We start from the raw sequence: 13,558 nt of genomic DNA, 5'->3' as shown, positions 1-13,558 counted from the left end.
ACTTGCTCCAGTATTTAGCATTATCTCTATTCCTTCAACCATTTCCTACAACCAGCCCGAGGATATCCATATTAAACTTCACTCCTTAAATGTCCAGCCACAATTTCTCTGGGGAAAAAAAATTTATACGTTCTCAGCGAATAGGATTCATTCTCAAATAGTCATTCAAGTACTTACTCTGGAGGAAATACCCTTCCCCACGCAGGTGCCCTCTCCTGGTCAGACACTCCACAATTTTGAAGTTGGGCTCAACTAGGCTGGAAAGCCAAGGGACTGGGTCTTTTTCAGGTGACCACTCTCCACTGCCCAGTCCACTTGTTTCTTTTCCCCTACCTTTGAATTCTTGAGGCTGAGATGAAGAGACTCACGTGAGCCAACGGTTTTTTTCAGTGTTTGGGGTGGGGGGGAAAGACTGGTTTAAAATAGCTATTTCTGACCCAGACCTCTCTCCTTAAAGCCCTCTACACCCATTCCCATTTCACTTCCTCTCTTCTAACAAAGTATCTTATACCTGAAAGATACATGAATTTAAAGTCCTATATCATGGCGTTTGTTCCAAGTGAGTTTGCTAACTTGCTGTTCCACTTTAGAAAATCCCCGTAACCTCAGTTTTCATATAAACGTGAAGGGATTCTTGCGCGAAAAGGTGCGGTTTTCGTCCATACGACAGGAGGCGCTGTCTCTGGAGGCTTAGGCCCATTCCCCACCCCCTTCTCGCTCCCGCCCTGCTCTGGTGCGCAGGCGCGGCTTCGCGGATTGGCCGCGCGCGGGAGCCGTCATTTAGTGGCGGGTCCCGGCCGCGGGGCTGGCGGGCTGAAGGGAAGAAAGATGGCGGCAGCGGCAGCGGGTGGTGCGGCCTCCGGGCTGCCGGGTCCAGTGGCACAAGGATTGAAGGAGGCTTTGGTGGATACCCTCACCGGAATCCTGTCCCCAGTGCAGGAGGTGCGAGCGGCTGCCGAGGAACAGATTAAGGTGCTCGAGGTGACAGAGGGTGAGTGAGGCGGGACCGTCACGAGGATGGGTCGGACCTGGGCCGGCCGTACTATCCACTGGCCGCAGGTCCGGACCGGCCGGGGGCAAGGGGAATCAGCCAATGGAGATCTGGGCACCGAGGCCCAGCAGGCGGGAGTGCGGTAGGAAGCGAGAGGACGATGTCCCCGGTGGCTGTGAAAGTCCGGGAGAGGGGAGGCGCGCCTGGAGGAGAGGGTCGGGGGAGGTGGAGCCTCGAAGGGGAGGGGGAGGGTGGAGACTAGAAAAGCTAGATGGAGTCTGGGATCTGCAGAGGACCGAGATGGAGCTAGACCTGCTGCTGTTGGAGGAAGTCGCGCGGTCTGGGAAACATTTTTGAGTTTAGACCAGGGTCTTTCGCTGTCCTCTTTGCCAGCTCGGTTGTACTGAGATAAGAGTAAGGGGAGTTATGAGAAGTGGTGAGAGGGCAGAGCCTTGAGAACGCGGCTATCAAAGCTTAGTACATATCAAACAAGTTTCTGCCTCTGAGTTATAAGCCTAGCTGGTCGTTTTACCTCTTAATGTTTTTCCAGAACTCAAATTCAGTGCATGTGCAGATGATTCACCTTCCTGATCATACTCCCCGTTAATTTTTGAAAATAATTTGCACTTGTTAAATACCGCTGTGTGCATTTCTGTTTGAAGGAACTGATCCTTTGTCTTTGACTCTTTGTCCCCGTACTCCTATTATATGCTTTAAAGTGATGGAGAAAAAACAAACTATTGGTTTGAGATTGTCAATTTTCTGCTGAGTGGGCCTTTCACCAGGCCCAGTGTAGGCACTTTACAAAGAACAATTTGATCCTAAAACAGGAGGAGGGAAAATCCTCTTGGCCTTTATGTAAGAAATATATTTGGTTTGTCAGGGCTTCACTGGAAGAACTGCAAATCTTTAGAATTTCCCCCAGCTCAGCCACCTCTTAGAGGCCTCTTCTGAGATTCAGGAAATTGTCCATGGACTAACCAGTCACACTCAAAACCTTGAGTTTGCTGTCCTACTGGGCTTAGGATTTTTACTGAAAAAGAACTTCAGACAAATCTTCCTTTAATTTTATATTCTCTCACAATATGAGATCGCTGTTGAAAATGAATTTCCTTCTGTTGAAAATACATTGAGATTTGGGATATAATAGGTTAAGTACCATTTTGAAGGCCTAATTGTAATTGTCATTGTTCTGTAAAATGTCAGACTCTACAGTAGGAGCAACCACTGGTTAGGAGAAAGCTTTTTGAGAGCCATGCATAGATTGATTGCAGTTATTGCAGTCTCTTAGATAAAAATTTTTAATTCACAGTCTCTGCCTCCCTTGAATATTAAGGAGGAAGAGTGACAAAGCAAAGGAACCTCATCACATTCAAGTTACTACTTGAATAAAGTTGAGGGTCTGATGCCTTCCGTGAATGATATCCAATGTTCCTGGTGCCCAGATGTAAGTCTGGCACCTTCCTACAAGAGGTGAACCTTGGTGCATGTTTTAACTGTCCAATAACAGCTCCACTTGGGCTCTGATCCCTTCTCTAGCCAATACCATGGTCTCATCCAGGCATAGCCGATTATTGTATAAACTTCTTGAGATCTTTTTGAAATTCTAGTCTCTCATTTTCTTCATCTTTTGGGGCCTTGAAATCTAAAATTAAACAGAAGTGCAGCGTTTTGCATTTGATTTAGGCCACTGACGGGAATAGACTGAAACACACACACCTTAGCTTACTGGTAATGTGCTATCAGGCATGCTGTGCTACATAAAAAGGCTATAATACAGTGACCTGATATTGATGGTCTAGTACTAAGGCATATGACTCACAGGTTTAGGATGTGATGTACAGGGTTGGACCAGGTCTCTGGAGTTGATTGCAGTGCTTTGGACCCTTTGGAGGCTATTTGCGTTGTTTAAATAATCCAATTCCTTATGTTTATTTAAAAACGATAAAAATTCACCCCTTTTCAGTAACCTCTTTATAGATGGAGGGTGATGATCCATTCCTCAGGTGTAGTACCTTGCTTCTCTCCTTTCCTCTTCTTATGGCCTTTACCAAGTTATTTTTGCCAGTGGGTCCAGAGTACCTCCTGTCTTATATTCTGTCTGAATCTCAGATGGTTCCTTAACATGGTCACTAATTTCTTTCCACTAGCCATTGTCTTCCTTTATATGAAAATATAGCACCTGGCTTCGCAGCCAGGATTTAGCCAACTATCTGTCCTGATGAAACTGGTAGGACACTGCTCTTCCTATTATTATTAGAACACCCTGCAGGCCAGAGTAGGAACCATTCTTGTAAATGAATGAACAAATCATTTTCCATTCCTTTGGAGTTGCTTCACATTTTAGTTTTATCCTAGTGGAAGAACCTTGCTTTCTGGTCCTAGGAAACACACTTCCTTAAAACTTGAAGTTAATGAGAAATCTGAGAGTTGGTGTCTATTATCATTTGTGTTCTGGTAATCTTTTGATCTTTTTGGTTTCTGGGGTCCGGTGTCAGGTAACAACCAAATCTGGTTAAACACAAATTACCACACTGTCTTTGTGAGCCATTTATTATTGCCTCACATGGAAGACTGGTCCCAGTTGATCTTTAAGATTTACCAGTCTGCTCCCTTTGACAAACAGATGTACCACCTTCCTTGGTTGCCTAGTCCTAGTCCTGGAGCTTAAGTGGAAGAATTTCTAATTTTGAAGGAAGGAACACAGATCATTTGTTAACCCTCCTCTGTTAAATGGACAGACAAGAGAGGTTGACATACTCTGACCAGATTCTTGGGAAGATGAGATTTTAAGAAGCATTTATCCTAGAAAATTGACGTTGCTGGAGCCCAAAGTACATTCTGGTCATTTAGTCTGCCAACTGAAATTTTCCAAGAAATAATTAGTTATTGTGTTTTCCAGAATGGGAGCCTACTGTCTTAAGTCTAAGCCAAGGAAGTGTATATATGTGAGAGATCCATCTCTGATACTGGGTTGATTTCAAAAGGATCAAGATAAAATCAGCCTGGTGTCCTGGAATGATTTTCTTGAGTTCCTGTGCTTTCCATTTTCCCCAGTCACTTGGAATCTGAGGGAAACCCAACAAACCTTTCTGAATAGAAACCCTATTTAACAGTGGTTCATTAGAGAAGGAGATGGTGCCACAAACCACCTTCTTCAGACACACTCCCATCCGGAATTAAGAAGCATATTACTTGAAAGTTTGGAAGTGCCTCTGCTGTTACAGTATTCCAACAGATAAATGGTCCCCTTTCTTTTTTCCTTAGGAAGATTGAGATTTTGAGTTTGATAAGCAGAATTTGCAGGAATTGAGTTCTGCCTCAACAGAGTAAAAATAAAACTCTTTTGATCTGTTAGAACATTCTTCTAATTCTTGTTTTATTTAACAGGCAGGGTCATATCAAGCATTTTATAAACATAGTAGTTAAAAAAGATCGGAAAGGTTGTGAACTGCCAGAGATCTCTTACATCAAAGTCTAATGTCTACTGAGTTTTTCTTTTTTGTCTGACTTATAAGATCATGACTTAATGAGAATATCAGCTCTTTATTTTCGGTGTATTTATGCTTTACTTTTTTATATCTTAGAATGAAGGTTTTCCTTCTGTCTCTACTTTCCTCTAAGAGCAGCATCACCCAAGTGGTAGAATGAGTTGCTTTCATTCATAAGCTCTAATTCTCCAGGCCAGCATAGCAGACTCTTATATAACGAAATTTAGACCCTAGGTCATTTTCTTCTCTTATTTCTTTCCGTCTATTGGAAGTGAAGACATTTTCCCCCACCATTTGGCTTTGACTTAGTCTTTTCTGTCTTGCTCCTAGCAGATACATCACATAAAATACTTTTTTCCATCACCATTATATTGAACTGGGGAGGGGGGGCATTATCTCTCCCTCACTTTTCCTGGCATTCAGATGCTGCCCAGATATCTGTGTTGATCTCCCCCCCCCCCCCCCCCCCCCCCCCGCCTAGAGAGATGTTCCTGCTAGCTGGAGGTTTGCTTTCTGGTTCTCATGGGCACTTTTCTGGCTCTCTTACAGTATAGCGTAAGCACTGTCACCTGCGAAGGGAGCCCCTCAAGGATCCAGACGCACTCCTGGGCATGTGGCGGGCACTGAGCCGAGCGGAAGGCGGCCACGCTCGGAAAAAGGCCAGTGGTGGAGTTTTCTTTTTCCTTTCAGCTGTGGTTTTGTGGTGCTTACCAACCCCCGTGAGAAAAGGGGGGCTTCTCCAGAGCTTTACTCAGAACTACCTCCTTTCCCAACCAAACCCTATTCACAGTTCTTCCTAGTAGTAGCTTCCCTGACTGTCAAAGCACTACCAAGTCTCATGTCTCTTTAGTAGACCTTTAAGACCAATAGTATATGTTTCTTAACTTAATCCTTTATCCTCCATGCTCTCCTTTGGATCTTCCCTTCTAAGCCAGGTTTTAGACAGATAATGTTTTTGCCTAGTGGCGTGAAAGGGGAGCAAGGATAATGAGAGAGCAGAGCAAAAGTCTAAACACCAGTCTAAAACACCAGAGAATGAGTTAAGGGATGAGGGCAAAAGCTTTCTTAGAAAGGATGTCAGAGCATACCGTTTTGGGCTGGATAAAAGTACTCAAGAACCTACAGTCAAGGTGAAAACCCAGATTGACAGAACAGGTCTATCTTCACCTTGGGAAAAGAAACTAGAGAAATTAAATCTAACAAAAATGGCATTAGAAAGCTAACTTTATACAGCCCATTTGAATGGTCCCCCTTCGGCTTAATTGATTGTAGATCGAATCTTAGTTTAATCTGAATTGTCCTTTCCAAGCAAGACAAAATAAAACAGCTATGTATCTTTGTGTCTCTTGTACTTTTCTGCCTTAATCATCCCAAAGCAAGTTATTCAGCTGTTCTTTCTAATGCTTTCTAAAGAAATTATGTTAAAGACACTAATCAGCAAAACTGGAAATCCCCCAATACACAAAAATATAAGTAAAAGTACCTTTTCTTTACAGATTTACTTAGTTGTATTTCTTCAAAAAATATATGGTCTCTGTTAAGTAAGTATCTGTAAATAGAATTTTTACTACTTAGCAGAAATCAGCACTGGATAGGAACAGCCATGTTGATGGTTTAAAACAAGTCAGAGAACTTAAGGATTTTTTTCTGGCTTTTCCTTCTGTGCATTAGTTTTAAAGCACAGAGTTCACCTGTCACCACACCACCACTATCATTCCTTGTAAACAATTCTTCATATAGCTTTTAAATAAACTAAGTTTTATGGCATGAAACTCTCCCGTGGTGACTGATACCCCTGTATTTCTAATGGGTATATAGTCTAGGCAGAATAAATTGGATTAAATAAATAATAATTGAATTTTCCCTCATATCCCCTTATAACCTAATGCAGGTGAGTTCTTGGTCTTTGAAGTTTTGGGATTTCCAAACCAGAGCTGATCATATGGCCACTGGTTTTGAAACTGTGGGAGCCTGTAGAAAAGAAAATCTGTTGTTTATCCAGTCTGTTTTTAAAATTTGTCTTTAGTTAATGGTGATTATATTATTTGAAGATTTTCTTTCCCATTAATGCTTTTGAGCAGAGAGTCATATTACTTGAACTTTCAAGCCTCTTCTTTCCTATATGGAGGAAATAAACTTTCAGAGAAATCTATCTTATAATGCTTGTTGTAGGTACAGATCCCCTAGTTGACTCAGGTTTCTTGGTCCTGCATGGACCTTAATCTTCCGATAGCCTCTTACTCTCACCATCCCTTGCAATCTCAGCAGTATATGCAAAGTGATTAGTGGAAATTGGGGTGTGATCTTTGATGATCTCAATACTAGACAAGATTAATTTAAAGCTTGTGTTAGAGGAGAGCTCCCAGCTATTGTGATCATTACTAGAGTACTACCTTCTTCTGGCACTGGTATGAAAAAAAAAAAAGATGTATTCACACTAAGCTTTTCTTTAAAAAGAGTAGACTTGATGTTCTTAGGTTGATGAGAAAGGACCCCCCGAATGTGGCAGGACCTGTGTATAGAGTTTGCCTGGTCTTCATGCTGTAACAATTCTTCTAATTGATGCCATTGTTGACTGATGGAAAGTGGATGGTTCCATTTCCCTTCTGTGAGCCGTAGTGTTACCCTACAACTGTAACAGTGTCTGTGCTTTCATTGGAAAGGTAATTATTCAGATTTGTTTAAGCTTTATAGCCTTGCCTCAAGTTTCAAATCTTCTCAAAAACTCTGATTTTTATACCTCAGTATCTTTTTCATATCGTATGATTAAAAATTTTGCTCATCTTGATCCCATTTTAGTTTGTCCCTGTAATAATGATCCATAAATTGTGCTCTTGCCAGGAACATTAAAACCCATATCACAGTGGTCCACACAAAAATTGAAATAAGTACTTTAAAAGAAAATACTGTATGGCCCATGTAATTTATGAATACGTATGGAACATCCTGAAAGATAACACATAATTGTCACAGAATTGGCTGACTGTATCCAAGGAAGCTAAACTTGGGTGGACAGTGACTTCTAAACAGACTTGGGGCTGTAAAGTTAACATCCATCATCACACTAAGTATCTGAAGTCCAAGAAAGTGGGGGTGGGTACCTTTACAAGTGCTCTTTCTCCTTTAATTGAATTTCACACATGCATTTTAAAGAGCTTTTTTCCATTAAACTTGGACACTGGTTGGTATCCAGGAGGTCTTCCAGAATTATATCTGACTCATAAGTGTTTTAGTCCATTCTGAAAGTTGATTCCCATATCTTTGCGTTGTGGACACCTAGTGTTTTTTCTGTTTATAGTTTCACAGACTTACCAGAGTCTGGGCTCACCAAACCAGTCCTAAGAATTAGAATGAATTTCAGTATATTTAGAGGTAATTCTACAGGTTTGAAGTGTTTGCTTGTGTTTTAATCACTTAACTAAATTCTTTAGAAAGATTGTGGCTTCTTTTTGGTGCTCTTGCAAAAATTCTTCTTTTCTGGGTGAAAAGATAGGTGCCATAAGATTGTATCAAAAACTGCAGCTTAGGAGTGCTTGTATTGCTCAGTCAGTTAGGCATCCAGCTCTTGATTTCGTCTCAGTTCATGATTTCATGGGTTATGAAATCGAGCCTCATGTGGGGCTCCCTGCTCAGCAGGGAGTCTGGGTGGAATTCTCTCTCTCCCTCTCCCTTTGCCCCTCCCCCCTCGCTTTTGCTCTCGTTCTCTCTTTCTCTAAATAAATAATAGAATAAAAAATAAAAACATCTTTTAAAAAAACTGCAGCTTAAAATAAGGGTGTAATAAGAATGAGTTAAGAATCTAAGGATTTGGTAAAGAGGTAGGGCATAAAATGCGAAAATCAATAGCCTTCGTATAGACAAACAATAAAAGGCTAGAGGACATAATGGTGGTTTTTTAAAAGTCCATTTATAATAGCAACAAAGAAAAATACTTAGGGATAAAATTAACAGGAAATGTACAAGAACCTATTGGGGGAAACTATTAACAGTCCTGAAAGACTTAAAAAGTAAACTTGATTTTCAGAGTCCATTGTCTCTCATGGTTCTGAAAAACAAACTGAGGGTTCTAGAGGGGAGGGGGGTGGGAGGATGGGTTAGCCTGGTGATGGGTATTAAAGAGGGCACGTTCTGCGTGGAGCACTGGGTGTTATACGCAAACAATGAATCATGGAACGCTACATCAAAAACTAATGATGTAATGTATGGTGATTAACATAACAATAAAAAAGATATGCACATAAAAAAGTAAACTTGAACATAACTGCTTAATGGGTATGGGTTTTATTTTAGGATGATGGAAATGTTTTGGAATTAGGTAGAGGTGGTGGTTGCACAACATTGTGAATGTACTAAATGTCACTGAATTTTTTCATTTTAAAATGGTTAATTTAAAAAAACAAAAAAGGGGCGCCTGGGTGGCTCAGTCGTTAAGTGGCTGCCTTCAGCTTCAGGGTCCTGGGATCGAGCCCCGCATCATCACACTAAGTATCCGCGGGAAGCTGCTTCTCCCTCTCCCACTCCCCCTGCTTGTGTTCCCTCTCTCACTGTCTCTCTCTGTCAAATAAATAAAATCTTAAAAAAAAAAATGTATAAAAAAACAAAAAAAAGAAATGGTTAATTTTATGTGAATTTTACCTCAATTGAAAAATTATCTTTCAGAGATATGTATTAAAGTATTTATAGAAAAATGGGGGGGAAAAGTAGACTTGAACAAATGGAAAGACATATGCTATCCTTGGATGGAACAACTCAGCATTATAGAGGAGTACACAAGTTGATTCTAAATTTCACAGAAAAACAAACATGAAAGAATAGCTCCAAAAAGACTGAAAAGGAAAACTTTGAGGAGGGACTAGTTCTACCAGACATTAAAACATTATATAAAGCCTCTATAATTAAAACAAACAGCATGGCACTTGTGCATGAATACACAAATAGAACTGTGGAATAAAATAGAAATAGACACAAGTACCTACAGAAATTTAGTATAGATAAAGGTGGCATCTCAAATCATTGGGGTAAAGATGGACTTCTTAATAAAGGGTGCTGGGACAACTGGGTAGCTATTTGGAATTAGATAAATACCTCATACCATACAAAAAAGTAAACTCCAAATGGATTAGGAGTCTAAATATTTAAAAAATGAAACAATATAAGTTATAGAAGAAGATATGGATGAATTTTTCTTTAACCTTGGCATAAGGAAAGGCTTTCTGACTATGACACAAAATTCGGAGGCAATAAAAGATTGATAAATTTGACTGCATAAAATAATGTTTTTCATTTGCATGACAAAAACCACCATATAGAAAGTCAAAAGACAGCTGAAAAACTGGGAGAAATTTTTCACAACATACACAGACAGAAGGATAATGTTCTTTGTATGTAAAGAACTCTTATAAAATTGAAGGCTCTGAAAAAAAAAATTGAGGGCTGTGTTTCCCTATCTTTATCTGGGAAAGAAGAATGGGGTGGGGATGCTGTCTAGGAGGATGGGGTTAGGATGGAGCAACCTAGACAACCTGTGGCTAGCAGGGAAAGACTTGGCCTGAAAATCAAGGTGTTAAGAGATGGCAGATGGGGTTGGCAAGGACCTGGCATGCAGCTGTATAGTACCTGGAGTCAGCAGCACCTACAGATGGATCCTGGATGCTGCTCAAGGTTGCTCACTGGATTCCTGGAAGGGGAATGGCGAGCTGAGAGGTCTCAGGAGGCAGGAACCACTTCTCAAACTGGCCTCCCAGGACACAGGAGTGGAGATGGTGGTTGGGGACAGCCCCCTAAGCCCCTGACCCTTGCTGCCATGGAACCTCCTGCCCACCTAGGCAGGCTTCTGGCCAACTGTAAGCTGGAGCAGTCCCACCAGCTCTCAACTTCCCCTGCCAGCATGTCACAACACCACCACTCCCTGAAGCCACCAAGTGAGCCTGAATATGAAGTGCCCCTTTTTGGAGCAAGGGAACAGGAGGCCACTGAAGCAGAAATTGACCTAGAAGCAGAAATTGACCTAGAGGCAACCATGGGAGAAGCAGAGATGGTGCAGTACCTGGGGCCTAAACTAGGCCTGTCTCCCAGGGAAGAGTCTCCAATACCTGCAATACCTTTGCCTAGTGCGGGAGCAGATGGCAAAGCTCCAGCAGCTCTACTTGCAACTGCAGACCCAGTGGCCCCCAGGGGGTCGTGAAGCAGAGGGGGTAAAGGAGCCAGCCCTGGCCATTTCACCTCCACCTTCTTGTGCCCCAGGCAATAAGGTACACAGACTGCTCAGCCACACACAGGAGACCGCTTCACCCCTAAAGGTAGGGGTGCCTAGTGCCAACCCTCCCAGGCTGTTAGAGGCCCCCGCAGAGCCGCTTACATCTTTCCATCCTTCCAGGGACACAAGTGGGATCTCTTCCACTGGAACAAGATCAGTCCTGCTCAACCGGATCCTTTGGAGGAACCTGAGATACCTTGAGTCCCCTGCCCCTCCTGATGGCCCTGCCCCAAGGATTGAGTCAAGGGGTGTCCCTAAAAGACCTCCATGCCAGCCCCTCTGGAAGACCTTTATGCCATCATTTGTGGTTAAGCAACAAGCAAAAACCTTGTTGCCCTCTCTAAGGGAGAGGGAGAGAGAAACTCCAAGCATGGAGCCAACTTGGGGACTGGTACAGGGACGTGACGCTGGGTGGAGGGGTGTTCGGTGAAGTCTTCTTCCTCGCCCTTTTCCCTGTTGCCGCTTCAGGGCACTGCTAGGAAAAGCTGCTGATGCTCACCCTTCTCTCTGAGGAGAGGGCTGGATCTTTCTCCTCTGGGCAGCCTGGCAGAGGAGCCCTGGTTCCCTGAGAGGCCCCAAGGTATGGCAGCTCCCAGAAATCCCTGGGTCTAGACAGTGTAGGGAACTAGCTTATTTATCTGGAGTCCATGGAGCGTGTTTGGCATGGTGATCTGTTGGGGCTAGAAGATAAAACAAGATTAAACTGTAAAAAAAAAAAAATGAGGAACAAAGGACCAAAAAACTCTAGTAGAAAAATAGGAGAGAGACATGGACAGACAAATCACACACACCCCCTCAAAAAAAGCACTCGGACATACAAAAAAAGTTTAAAGTGATTAGAGAACTACAAATTAAAACAACATCAAGATACCATTTCTTATCTATCAGCCTGGCAAAATTTTTAAATTACAATACCACATTCTGTTGATGAGACTGTGGAAAAATACTCTTAACATTGCTAGTGGGAATGCAAATTGGTACAGCCCTTTTGGAGGAAAATTGGCCATACCTAACAATACTATGTATGCACTTACCTATTTTTTAAGATTTTATTTATTTGTCAAGGAGAGAGAGAGAGTACAAGCAGGGGGAGTGGCAGGCAGAGGGAGAAGCAGGCTCCCCGCTGAGCAAGGAGCCTGATGTGGGACTGGATCCCAGGACCCTGGGATCATGACCTGAGCTGAAGGCAGATGCTTAACCCACTGAGCCACCCAGGTGTCCCTGCACTTACCATTTGACCCAGCAGACCCACTTCTGGGCATCTACCCTGAAGGTACACCTTCAATATATATGAAAATATATACTGCACAGCATTGTTTACTGTGGCATTGTTTATAAAAGCAGAATATTAGAAGCAATCTAACTGCCTACATTAATGTGTGTGTGTGTGTGTGTGTGTATGAGGGTATTTGAAAAAATAGATGTATACCGTGGTATATTATACAGCTATAAAAAAAAAAAGAATGAGAAATCTCCAGACTGATTTGGAATGAATTCCAGAATATAATGTTAATTGAAAAAAAACCTGCAAAAAAGCACAATATAGAACTGTTCATATAAACAAGAGGACATAAGAAAATACAGATGTGGGGCACCTGGGTGCCTCAGTTGGTTAAGCGACTGCCTTCCCCTGCTTGTGTTCCCACTCTCGCTGTCTCTCTCTATCAAATAAATGAATAAAATCTTTAAAAAAGAAAATACAGATGTATCTATATTCATTTATGCAAACGATATACAGGAAAGATAAACCAGAAATTGATCATTTACCTATGTGGAGTGAGTGGGGAAAGGGTGGAAAGAAGTTAATAGGAATGAAAAGGGAGCAACGCTTCTTGGAATGTTTCTTTTTGTATAGCTTTGACTGAGAATCATAGTAGTACCCCCTAAAATAAATATTTAAAATCAGACAGTGGAGGGGGCCCAAAATGGAAGTAGTAACAAATAACCTAACTGTATGCAAATGAATAGCATAGTTATTATTAAGTGTTAGGAGAGAGAAGAATTAACCTAAGTAACTTTGGAAAATAGTATTTTGACTGCATATTTATTGTAAGATTAAAGTCAAAAAGAACTATATACAAAAATTGTCCTCCAGTTAATATGTCTGTTTTTCACAAGAGTATGGGTTAATAGTTCTGTAATTAGTTTACATGTATACTAAGATTGAAATGAGTAAGTCAGTTTATTGTAGAAAATGAGAGCCAGGGCACCTGGGTGGCACAGTAGGTTAAGCATCAGCCTCTTGGTTTCCAGCTCAGGTCATGATCTCCGTTGTGATCTCAGGTTGTGAGATCAAGCCCCAAGTTGGCTCCATGCTTGGAGTTTCTCTCTCCCTCTCCCTCTGCCCCTCCTCTCTGCATGCTCGCGTGCACACACACACACTCTCTCTCTCTAAAATAAATCTTTTTTAAAAAATGAGACCCAGATTTATCAATGGTAGAGAAAAAGTTACATCAGGAAAAGAAAAGTAGAATGACCTTTGAGGCATTGAATTGGCATCTGAGGTGTCAGTATATGGTTGGATGGATGTCTAGGTGTACGTTCACATACATACATATATTTCCTCGTGGGGTTCTCTGAGGGGGCTTAGGAACAGTGATACCTCAGTAGCAATGAGCACAGCGAGCATCCAGATCTGGTTTTGAAATAGCATTCTCCAATAAAATAAGCACTAGGGATCCTTGGAGAAAAAGTTGATTCCAGGGCCTAAGGGAAAATACAAGATAAGCTTGGAATATCTTGTGATATCAGAAAAAAAGTCAGTGCTGTAAAAAGGATGGCAGTGTATAGAAGTATATAGGAGCCAAATGAAAGGAGTGC

At 41.8% G+C, this 13,558-nt stretch overlaps 1 protein-coding gene and 1 pseudogene across 2 annotated transcripts in view; both read left to right on the top strand.

The window, feature by feature from the left end:
* Nucleotides 1–796: 796 nt before the first annotated feature.
* The window catches only part of IPO9 (importin 9), a 56,804-nt gene continuing 44,042 nt past the window's right edge, over nt 797–13,558 (top strand). The window contains exon 1 of the mRNA XM_032422502.1: nt 797–991. Within this exon, the coding sequence (XP_032278393.1) occupies nt 829–991 (163 nt within the window). The 5' untranslated portion in view covers nt 797–828. The remainder of the gene's footprint in view (nt 992–13,558) is intronic.
* On the top strand, nt 9,154–11,797 carry LOC116643599 (annotated as a pseudogene). Its single transcript, XR_004301575.1, has one exon. The product of XR_004301575.1 is annotated as an uncharacterized protein C8orf58-like (transcript).

The sequence above is a fragment of the Phoca vitulina genome, unplaced genomic scaffold (genome assembly GCF_004348235.1).
Source record: "Phoca vitulina isolate PV1807 unplaced genomic scaffold, GSC_HSeal_1.0 scaffold26, whole genome shotgun sequence".
Lineage (NCBI taxonomy): Eukaryota > Metazoa > Chordata > Mammalia > Carnivora > Phocidae > Phoca > Phoca vitulina.
The sequence above is the reverse complement of the archived record's forward strand: the minus strand, read 5'-3'. Positions and strand labels throughout refer to the sequence as shown.